The 12,473-nt window shown below is 33.8% G+C and overlaps 1 protein-coding gene across 1 annotated transcript; it reads right to left on the bottom strand.

Moving 5' to 3' along the window:
* Positions 1 to 636: 636 nt before the first annotated feature.
* LOC110926923 (LEC14B protein) lies at positions 637 to 9,844 on the bottom strand. Its single transcript, XM_022170544.2, has 10 exons — positions 9,710 to 9,844; positions 7,427 to 7,947; positions 6,621 to 6,740; positions 6,419 to 6,496; positions 5,115 to 5,291; positions 4,206 to 4,283; positions 3,819 to 3,994; positions 2,969 to 3,127; positions 1,746 to 1,806; positions 637 to 1,150 (listed from the first exon to the last, which is right to left on the bottom strand). The coding sequence occupies exons 2-10, from the start codon at positions 7,847 to 7,849 to the stop codon at positions 959 to 961; spliced, it is 1,464 nt and encodes a 487-aa protein (XP_022026236.1). The 5' UTR covers positions 7,850 to 7,947; positions 9,710 to 9,844; the 3' UTR covers positions 637 to 958.
* Positions 9,845 to 12,473: the final 2,629 nt, after the last annotated feature.

The raw sequence follows: 12,473 nt of genomic DNA, 5'->3' as shown, positions 1-12,473 counted from the left end.
CCCAACTATCACTTTGACGTCCGTCACCCTCAACTTAACACTTACTTTGTTCTGTCACCACATTGTTAACTGATGACTAACTTTTGAGTTAGTTACTATACTTTTGGGGTGTTTAAAGATCCTTAAAACCTTCCTAAGATTCCCATGACACCCCCAAAAATATAAAAACAACATCAAAAGTTAGTGATTAGTTAATGACGTGGTGACAGAACAATCTAAGTGTTAAGTTGAGGATGACGGACGTCAAAGTGATAGTTGAGGGTGCCAACGGCCAATAGCTAATAGTTGGAGTGATTAAATCCAATAACCCTTTTCTAAAAATAACCATAACTATTAAAGAAATTAGTTTTGTTCTTTTTGTTGTCACATTAACTTAATGTTCCGTAATAAACCTCACCTTATATGTGTGGTGTTCAAATAAAACTGAATATACTATAAGTATTAATAAGTCAAACATGAATACATGTATTCACAATCATAATGGTCCTTAAATAGTAATATATTTAGTGATTATTATCAAAACTCAATCACATATACACATACGGGCATATGTTAATTTTAACTAGAGAACCATATAATACACTTGTACAAGTTGGAAAGAAGTCTAAAAAACTATAGTTAGGAGACCACGCCGCATGCAACACATCTTTTAAGTCAATAAATAGATAATTATACATATATTTATGTTATTCCCATGAAAAAGGAACTTATAATATATACAAAATCTTTTCTGTGGAAATAGAACGAGACAAATCATACAAGAATGGTGTATACTGCACAACAAAAACTCATTTCCTCTATTCGTTTGTTTCATCTCTTCCTTATTATTTATTATTATTATCTTCTACTTTTATTTATTATTATTATTATTATTATTATTATTATTATTATTATTATTATTATTATTATCTTTTACTTTAGGGGGAAAGAAACTTACAGATTTTATTTTGTAGATTGTTTAATCATAATATTGTCGTCGAGGCCTACTGTTATTCACGGGAATCGGGTTCTCTCCGTTTCCAGGGAATTCCCACTTTGCGATATCTCCATCAAACGAAGAACTGACGAGCATTGGATAGTAAGGGTGCCAGCTGCAGTCCCGCACGGTTGACTTATGGTGCACAAGTCTTGCAACCCGGGCCCCAGTAACCTGAAATTGATTAAAGTGAACCGGTTATAATGGAAACTAAGCAATTTCGATGTGATTATTGTTTACTAATATATGGGTGGGATTTGAGCTATTGTTTTATCTCGAAAGGTCATACGAGTAAAAATGGATCAAGAGAGAACGGGTCGAAGGCGCAGAGTGTATTTTAAATTATAAAACCCCCTAAATCAATTTATCCAAAAAAAAAACTTATTTGACTTTGACACACGAATAATTTACAAAACCTTTTAAAGAGAAAATGTTTCAAGTCAACCCAACCCAACGCAACCCGTACAAAAAAAATATTGGAATATAGTATTTAGGGTTTTATCATCGAGCCCACGGGACCGATTATCTATATATATTGTAACCCTATTGAATGGAATGCAATCAACCAATTTTGAGAATCGGGATTTATCCCTAAATAATATATTCCAATAAAAATTACCCATTTTGACCCTCTCGTGTGTACGATCTCTTTCGAGAATCACGATTTTATGTCTCTTAACAATTTATGTTGACACAAGAGTTACTTTAAACACGGATTAATGTAATATAAATAAAAAAAATTTTGAAGTTGAAGGAGTGTGGTACTTACCAAATCATAAACATACACACAAGAATCATGAGATCCAGTATAAATATACCTTTGGCCAGTGCTGCAACATCATAAACAATCAATCAGTTAAGGTCCTTTATCAATATTGTTCATTTGGAACAAAAATATATTATTTTTTGTTAATTTCATTTGAGGTCAAAGGAAATTTGGAAAAAAGTCAAAAGATTCTACATGTGAAACCAACAAGCAAGCTCATACCAGCTCAAACGTCAAATTAGCTCAAGCTGAATTTAGGGTAAATTACACTTTTTCGTTTTTATGTTTATACCAAATTTCATTGGATGTCCTTTACCTTTAAAAATGTCAGGAATCATCCTTTATGTTTTGAAAACCTTGCATAGTCTGTCCTTTGATACTAACACAGTTAAAATTTTCAGTTAAGTCAGGTCATATAAGGGTAATTTAGTCTTTTTATGGTGCTTAGAGAGAGAAGGGGTGTTTATATCTCTTATTTTTGTTTTCTTTTTGTTTATTTTTAATACACTTTTCTTAAAATAAATGGATAAAATGACTAAATTGCCCAAACTTAACTGAAAATTTTAACTGGGTTAGTGTCAAAGGACAAACCGTGTAAGGTTCTAAAACTTAAAGGATGCTTCTTGACATTTTAAAAGCTAAGGGACATCCATTGAAATTAGGTATAAACATAAAGGAAGAAAAGTGCAATTTACCCCTAAACTTATTTACGTTTTTTCGAGCTAATTCTGAGCTAGGGCCCTATGGGAAAGCTATGGTATGATGTAACCAGATCAGATGAAATAAGTATATGGGTCAAAATTGTCGTGCAAACTGCAAAGTGCTGACACACAGATGATGGCCAAATTGATATTCTTAGGCTGCTCAGTATGCGGATCGGCATTGGACCGTCCCCCACCGGCGCCGGTCCTCTTTCCATGTCCCCCCCTCCCCCCCAATCGGCGTCCTCACCGTCCGCAGGTGGACGTGTTCGACGGGCCACAACAAGACAAAAAACAACCCTCCCCTCTCTCACACCTATACATACAATATATACAAATACATTTTAGGTCCATCCCCCATTTCCATACCTCCATCCTCTTTGCCCCATCCTCACACCCATCCTACGTGACGCCTATGTGGCAGATCATCCTCCAAGGGAGGACCATCACCATACCGCATAGCCTTAAAGATACGAGTATAATTATAGTTATCATAATCGAGCCGATCATAATTGTCGTACTTACCTATATTCTGGTGAAAAATAGCAGCGTATTAGTGTACGCAATACTGAATGACCTTTGTATGTAGCAACAGACTGGTCAGATGGATGCTTTACATCTCGTGCCCTAAATGGATAGTCCATCCATCTATAGTCCCATTCATAGTTCCTGGATATCGGAGCGCTGAAAAAGAAAAAATATAAATCATATTATAAGCGTTTATAATGTAGTTATATGAACAAACTTAACTATCTATATGAAGCCGACTTTGAAATAACCTTATTTGGCCTATCAATTAACCATCAACGAGATAATGCCCAACAATCGTTTTTCAGTTGAACTACTTTTTATATACATTTCTTCTTGTCGCTTCTAAAGATACATAATTTTATAAGAATAAAATGTCATTTTCGTCCCTGAGATTTGGCTAATTTTGCGATTTTCGTCCAAAGGTTTGTTTTTCTGCATCTGGATCCAAATGGTTGGAAATCTTGCCATTTTCATCCGCGGCTCGTTAACTCCATCCATTTTTCTCCGTTAAGTCAGGGGTATTTCTGTCTTTTTTGCTAACTTAAAGGGTAATTCGTTCTTTTTCATTTTATGTACAAGCATTTTAAAATACCCTTATGAAATAAAAACAAAAATAATATAGGTAGAAAGACGAAAATACCCCTGACTTAAGAAGAAAAATAGACGGAGTTAACGAGCTGGATGAAAATCGATTTCAAACCTTTTGGATCCAATGCGGAAAACAAACCTTTGGACAAAACTCGCAAAACTGGCCAAACCTCATGAACGAAAATGGCATTTTAGTCATTTTATAAAGATAATCTTATACGTTTACAAATAAAATGATAAAAGCGTATTAACATACCGAGCCGCATTAGAGGACATTTTTCTGATATCCCAAAGCTTAATAGTCTGATCTTTTCCATTTGAAATGAAATAACGACCATCATTACGGCTATCAAGATGTGTAATTCCTTCTAGATGCCCCGTGAGGATTCCAACTGGCTTTCCTTTTGATCTGATGGAACGTCTGTCCCAAACCTGAAAAATACTTAATATTATTGTTTGGTTGGTATGCTTTTATACATATGAAATCTGTAAACAGATGCCAAAATGTTCTTTTGTTGCCAATATTTTTAATTTATTTGGTATGCTTTTATACATTCAAGAAAACAAGTCTAAGACAAAGATTTCCAAATGCAAAAATTTTCTGTTATTAAATACAATGATATAAAAACTTATACATATTTACCTTACAGAGATTATCATCACTCCCAGAATATATTAGATTGCTGGCTTCATCAGCAAAGCATACACTGTTTACATCTGACTGCATTAGGTAAGAACATACTGCAATAAGTTAAATAATTGATTGCACAAAGTCATAATAAACAAGTGAACATTCATAATAATTTGCAGGGTACAAGTGGCGATTTAACCCATTGACTTATGAGCGGGTTAATTGGGGTTACATTTTATCTCTAACGGGTCATATAGTATATCAAAAAATGGATAATGTATAAGGAGGCAACCCAACTATTCAATTTTTTTTTCATTAAGGCCAACTCATTATTAAAACTACTTTATAGACCCATTTGTATCCCCTTCCATTATACCAAATGCATCACATATTTTTAATCGGGTTAAATGCCATTTTCGTCCCTGAGGTTCTTTCGTCCAAAGTTTTGTTTTTCCGCATCTGGATCCAAAAGATTTATAATCTTGCCATTTTCATCCGACTCGTTAACTCCATCCACGTTTCTCTGTTAAGTCAGGGTTATTTTCGTCTTTTAAGTTAACTAAAAGAGTATGCTGTCTTTCTAGATAAAGTGAAAGACCAATTGCCCTTTAAGTTAGCAAAAAAGACAGAAATACTCCTGACTTGATGAAGAAAAATGGATGGAGTTAACGAGCTGGATGAAAATGGCAAGATTTCAAACCTTTTGGATCCAGATGCGGAAAAACAAAACTTTGGACGAAAGTCGCAAAACTGGCCAAACCTCAGGGACGAAAATGGCATTTTACTCTTTTTAATTTATATACATGTAATGTTCTCTAAAATGAAAGGTATATCCACATTAATCAAGAACTACAAGCTCTCTAAAATCAACAAACTAGACGCAGAATAAAGACTGTTCCTAACAAAGGTAAGTGACATTACCGTATGCGCTTGAATTCGAAGGGAAAGTCTTTTTGCTTCAATATCATAAACATAAATTGAATCATCACTACTTCCGGCTACAAGTTCTCTACCATCATTAGAAAATTTTACAGAAAAAATTCCAAATGCATATCCTTCTTCATCATCAGCTGCAAATTCTAGCCCTTCGTGTATGTCCTGCGAATTTCCAAATCACAGTTATAATCAAACACTATTTTACACTTAAAAACTGAGTCGATCCAGTGTTGCGACATACTAAAACTAGACAAACTATGAGAATAATATTTTGAACATAAAATGTATTTGATTAATACATGGGATATTGAAAAAATCAATTCATTCGCTATATAGGTCACCATACAATATTGCTTACTTTATCATTATAACAAATAAATTGCATAAAATAAATTTTTACTTTCTGTGATTGTGTTTGAATTTTGTTGCAATTGCAGGTATTGAAAACATAGTATAACAATTACACTTTTAGTGACTCGTTTACAATTTTATAGATATTTTCTAGATAAAAGAAAAGTAAGATAAAAATATGTCAATATTGTGAATAGCAAGCAATACAGTAACACAGACAGTGATGGACAAACATGAACAATGAATATAAGGTGATCATAAATGAAGGCATTAGATGTGACAATTTTGATCAGTGTATGTGTAAAGGGGGGAATTCGGGATATGTTATACATCTATAGGGTGAAATAAGTAAACTTTAAACAATTAGCTTAACAGAAAACAGATTGAGCATGTCAAGTGTTACCAAAAGTGTTCACAATGCATAACATATTCTAAAGCATTGTCGTTAAGCTATACTGTTAAGAGAGTCCTATAAAAAAACTTAAGTTATCCATATTTATTCATATTATTATTTAATTGTCAAAGATGAGAAAAAGGACCATGAAAAATCATGCTAAAATATTACCCCTTTTGACCTGGACCGTTCTAACTTTTAGCCTATCATACGACAAGCCTGACTCACTCATTTTATAACATCATATATTCACTATTTTATCAACTTTACATTCCTATGGATAGATGATATTATTGATATACGAATTTTGTCGAATAATTTTTTACAGTTTTAGACAAATAAGGCAAACCTATCATTGTTTTTCTGTCTTTTGTCTCAAACAATCACACACAAAGCCGCATGAATCCTGTTATGGCAAATAAATGGTTTGATGATTATTTTATTTCTCGTAATAATCCATTGTTTCCATACATGAAGCCATGAACAAACATTTCAAAACACGCATAGTACTGCTGACAAGATATATGTAGTTCATTATTCATACCGTGACATTCGCATGAGACTCTGTTCCAGCAGATCCAATATTTACAATGTTGACTATAGGAGACATAGTTGAATAAATCTGCAAGTAGCAATATGATATGTAAATTTAAAGCACAATCCTAAGTAAAATACAAACAATCTGATGCACTGCTTTTGTTGGATGTGAATCACTTTCAGGAAGTAAAAGAAAAAAAAAATCTCACCAGGAAACGTTTATCTGGTGAAATAGATGTGTCAGTAACTGTCCATCTCAAGCTTTCAGCAACAATTTTCTTGTGAAGTTTCCACCCCATTTCAGCATTATAAATTTTAATGTGACTTCCCTGTTAAAAAGTATATTATTATTATTAATATTATTATTATTACTATTACTACTACTAAAACACAACCTTAGCTACAGTAATTTATTTTTGTCTTTTAGTAAGAATATTACATTTACAACCCTACAATCTAACCAACTTATTTTTCCCTTTTTTTAAACAATTTATATTTCTACTACTAAACTTTAATAAAGTTATTAGATAACGAATTTCGGTTTAATATCTTCATAAAACAACATTTTAAAGTCCATCTTTAAACAAAGTTTGGATGTTTAAAATGACCCACTTTCAAAACCGAACATCCCCACCGTTTATAAAGTTTAATAATGTTATCACATAACGAATCTCGGCTTAGTACCTTCGGGATGTTTTTTAAGTTCGTTTATATACAATGTTTTGATGTTTTAAACCATCCACTTTCAAAACCGAACGCCCGATTGTTATTTCCCACCACAATGCACGTTTCCATCGCAACTCGCGTTTCCGTATAAATCTAGTTTTTACCAGTTTGAAACGCATGGACTCCTAATTGAGAAAACAATCGTAATCCATAAACAGATTATTCTTGTTCTGGACAGGGTCAACACAATAAACCATACTGAGGTAACAGTTTGGAAGCAGAATTCCAATTCAATTTGTGTTTAGATTATCATAACTTCAATGACAGGACAAAAGAAAAACAAGAATACCTGAAATGCAGCAACGAAAAGGGACCCATCTTTTGAAAACTGTGAGACATAAGCCCGGGTGGTCAATTGGTCAACAATAGAAGGACCTTTAACAGGTAAATATTTGTTTAGCATATGACAACGATCTGCTAAAGAAAACTTCCCACGACCTGAATAATTCCCTTCTCGACCCGCTAACATCTTCACAGGCGAAACATCAAATTCCCCCCTTCGTGGAAGAACGCGTTTCAATCCATCATGGGGTGCGGACTTCAGCTTTGTTAACTGAGCAACTTCAGGATCCACATCATTTTGTGATGAAGACTGGTGGCTGTCATTATCGTCTCCAACAGATTCGTTATCAGAATAATCTGGGTCGATTTCCAATCTACTTAGGGCATATCCCATGTCACCTATAAGTGTGGACCAACCCCTAAAGTACATTATAACGTAAACACTTTGTAAATGATTCGAGTCTTAGAATAGCATAAAGCACCACACCATGCTCCTTCATACCATCTCTAATTTTCAGCTTGCATACCCTGCAAACAAATGGAACATATGATCATATCATTAGTTCAATTCTCAAAAACTTATATCCCCTCCCCAAGACAGTCATTCAGATTCGAAAATGATATGGGTTCACTACAAATTTGTCATAAACACCTTTATGTTTATTAATCTACCAAAAAACTCAACCCAGATATCATTTTATCTTGAACTTTCAAGGATGCGAAACATAAGTCAAGTCGTAAACATCAAATTGTTCTACATGAATTTGATTGACCAATGATTGATTATACCACAGAGAACTCACAATTTTTTTTAACGGCTAAACAATATCTTAACCGATGATTATTTTGTGGCTTTTGATTAGTTTATCAGAACTGAAAACAAGCTCAGTAGCCACAAAATCAACCAATTTCAAGTATGTACCTAAGTCAACTTGGTCTTAAACATCAAAAATCAAACCCTCTTGTTCTAAATGATTTCGATAATCGAATCCACACATAATCCTAACAATCAGTTAATCCAAGTAGATTCTTTAACAATATCTCAACAGATTAAAAACAAGCTCAGTAGTCACAGAATCAACGAACTCCAAACACTAAATGTATTTCAACCGCAACAAATGATCACATAGAAATCAACAGACCTATTCATCAATCGAAAACCCTAAGTTATGAGATAAACTTCCACAAGAAGTTACGTAACCGTCAACAAGAATCAAAGCTCCGATTGAACAACTTCTGATGCGTAATTCATTGAATTAAACATCGAGAATTGAGGCATTGATTATACGTAAGTCAACTTAGTCTTAAACATCATATTGTTCTACATGAATCAGATATACCTGAAGATTCTATCATCTTATTCCATTGACCTGAAGATTCTACCATCTTATTCTGTTGACCTGAAGATTCTATCATCTTATTCCATTTTGTGGCTTTTAATTAGGTTATCAGAAATAAAAACAAGCTCAGTAGCCACAAAATCAATGAATTGCCGATGTTTAATAACAAATCACAAACACTTAATGTAACTAGCGGCAATCAAATCGAAATCAACAGACCGATTCATCAATCAAAAACCCTAAGTTACGAGATAAACTTCCGCAGCAAGTTACGTAGTAATCGTCAACAAGTACAAAACTCCAATTCGATCAACTTCTGAATCATAATTAGTCGAACTAAACATCGAGAATTGAGTTATTGATTTAACATATTACATATGACATTTTGTGGCTTTTGACTAAGTTATCATTACTAAAAAACGAGCTCAGTAGCCACAAAATCAACTAACAAATCACAAACAGTTAACATACTCAACGGCAAAAACTCATCAAAACGAAATCAACACACATGTTCATCAATCGAAACCCTAAGTTACGAAACAAACTTCCGCAACAAGTTACGTAACCGTCAATAAGAGTCAAAACTCCGATTGAACAAATTCTGAAGATTAAACAACAAACTACAAACACTAAATGTATGAAACGGCAATAACTGATCAAAACGAAATGATTTATCAACCGAAAACCCTAAGTTACGAGATTAACTTCCGCAACAATAATCAAAGCTCCGATTGAACAAATTCTGAAGATTAAACAACAAATACAAACACTAAATGTATGAAACGGCAATAACTGATCAAAACGAAATGATTTATAATCGAAAACCCTAAGTTACGAGATTAACTTCCGCAACAAGTTACGTAACGGTCAACAAAACTCCGATTGAACAACTTGTGAATCGCAATTAGTTGAATCAAACATGGAGAATTGAGAATTGAAGTATTAATCACCTGTAGATCACTGGAGACTGAAGATCAGTATGAAGATGAAGATGTTTTCTTTGTTGAATTCAATCACCTACCAAAAACCTTGAAAACCTTTGAGCAGTTTTTATTGAATTTGGTGACTTTGGCGGTAGTTGAAAAATGTTGTGCCAAGACCACGTGGTGTGGCACGTTGGACACGTTTGGTGAAAAGTTTGTTTACGTTCGTTCGTTTATTTAATGAGCGAACATGAACAAGAAATTTCGTTGGGATAGTTATATAAACGAACATGAACAGATGTCGCATTCGTTTGATTACGTTTGTGAACGTTCAGTATTGTGTTCATGAACATCCGTCCATGTTCGTTTGTTTATGTTATTCGTTAAACATTTTTTAACATTTATTTATTTTATCTATGTTATTCATTAAAGATTTTTTTAGCATTTATTTATTTTATATACTTTTTTATATTCTTTAGTTATTATTTATCTCATTACCCAAAGAAATACAATTAGTAAACCCTATCTCGACCTTGTTTATGCACCGCTCCACTTTTCCTTCTCATTATTCACATTGGAAAATACTACCGACCTTTATTAACGTTTAGGGCTTCAAGCTCTAGTGTCGCTCCCTCTCGCAATCCACCTCTAGTCACTGCCGTCTTCGCCGATTTTATATGTGTTCATTTGTGTTCATGAATCGTTCGTGGACACGTTCCTTTCCTTAATGAACAAACACGAACACAAAATCTCGTTTAGTAAGTGTTCATGAACCGTTCGTGAACACATTATATCCTTAACGAAGTTCGGTGCGTTTACAGCCCAACACACTGGGCACAGTGTGGACTGCAACGTTATCGTTGGGGCGGCTTATTTTCTACCGGCGTAGAAGTTCAAAGTGGATGGATGGGCCACGTTATGAGTGGCCATGGGATGTAGTCGTTGGGTGCCAACGGTTAAAAGTGTATGTCACGTGCCTAATAACGCTATATTTTCACGCCCCGTCTTACTCTCTCATTTTTACATCACCTTATTTTTCATCCGCATGCCGCATAATGCCCTCTTTTCATGCTTCTTTACAATTTATAGTGTAAAACCCCCATCTTCATTCCCCTAGCATAGTCTAAAAGGTTGAATGCTATTTTGTTTACTAGTATACTTTATTCTAGAAGATACATGTGGTTTTATTTTATTAATAAGTGCTATAATATTATAACTTCAGCTTTTAACCGTTTGGAAGCTAAAGGTCAAAAGTCTTTGTTGCCAATAGGGTTTTCTTCGATTCAAGGTAGTTTAGAAATCAACAAGTGTAAAACCACAATTCAATTTCAATTATTCAGTTTTCAGCTTTCATTTAGTTACTTTTTATTCGGAATTTTGGTAGTTGAAAATGAATGGTTCTCACTTTAGAGTTAATTACATACTTCGTCCTAACTAAAAATCTAAGGTACTAATAGTTTAAAATTATTTCTTAAGATACTAATTTTCCATCTTTTAACATGTGGAGATATCAACGTTAATTCCCTAGTTAACTATTAGTACCTTAGATTGTTAGTTTGTGTAAACCACATGAGACTAACTATATAATTAACTATTTAATTAATACCCCCATATGTTAAAAAATAGAAAGTTAGTACCCCAAGAAGTAATTTTAAACTATTACTACCTTAGATTGTTAGTTTGTGTAAACAAAAGGGACTAACTATAACTATGTAATTAACTCTCACCTTTATAAAGTAAATACATAAAGCACATTTCTCATGTGTAGTCAGTCACCTGTTTTTAGTTTTGTCTTTAAAACTATCATGTCATATCACTATTTAAATATTCTTTACAACAACTAACTAATAGCAGTGTAAATCCTGTAAGCTTTACAGGTTGAAATGTGTAGCACGAACCTGACCCATATTACTATTCGTGCCAAAGGTTTCAACCCTAAGCAACACATATATAAACTCGGGTCAACCGAAAACTGACCCGTTTAACTAATTTTTGAGTTAGTCATACATGTTGACGAGTTATAAACGGGTTGTTGAGTTGTAAGCGGATTATTGATAATTTGTTTAATGGTGAGTATAAGTGAGACAGATAAATAATATGGTGTGACAAAACTAACATTGTTATGACTAACAATGTAAATTGGAAAACAGAAAAACCAATAACTAAATTATAAAGGCTTCTTTTTTAATTTTTAAACAGGTTAACGGGTCAACCGTTTTTTATGTAGCTCAACCCGACTTTTTTAGAAATTAGAACGGGTCGTGTTAGTCAAGCAAAAACCTATTTATTTAGTGTCAGACTGTCGAGTACGGAGGTGAGTTTTAGATCGTGTCAAGAATTGCTTCAAATATTTATTAGGTCTCATTATTGTAAACTAGTTGATTTTTCGTTCGCGCGTTGCGGCGGGGACCCAATGACTACAAAAGGCGTGTCAACAACGGCAAGCAGATACCGAATATCAAAACATAAATAAATGTGACGTGGTAAGGATAGTCACTCCGTCCTAAAAAAACGATTTTAAATAACCTAATATATAATTATAGGACCCACACGTTGGAAATCCGGTTGTTTTCAGTTCAGTTATTACGGTGCTAACACGTTAAAATATGGATGAGCTCGGTACCGGTAACGCCACCGAAAGTACCGATCCGGAAAATCATTGAAATTAGGTACCGGCACCGAAAATGCTCGGTACAATACGGTATGGTATTTGAAAGTAAAATCAATAAATACAGGTATGGTGCTAGACCGATGTCGAACCGGAAGTAACGATTCTGAAAACGCCAAAAGT

This window comes from Helianthus annuus, chromosome 15 (genome assembly GCF_002127325.2).
Source record: "Helianthus annuus cultivar XRQ/B chromosome 15, HanXRQr2.0-SUNRISE, whole genome shotgun sequence".
Taxonomy (NCBI): domain Eukaryota; kingdom Viridiplantae; phylum Streptophyta; class Magnoliopsida; order Asterales; family Asteraceae; genus Helianthus; species Helianthus annuus.
The sequence above is the reverse complement of the archived record's forward strand: the minus strand, read 5'-3'. Positions and strand labels throughout refer to the sequence as shown.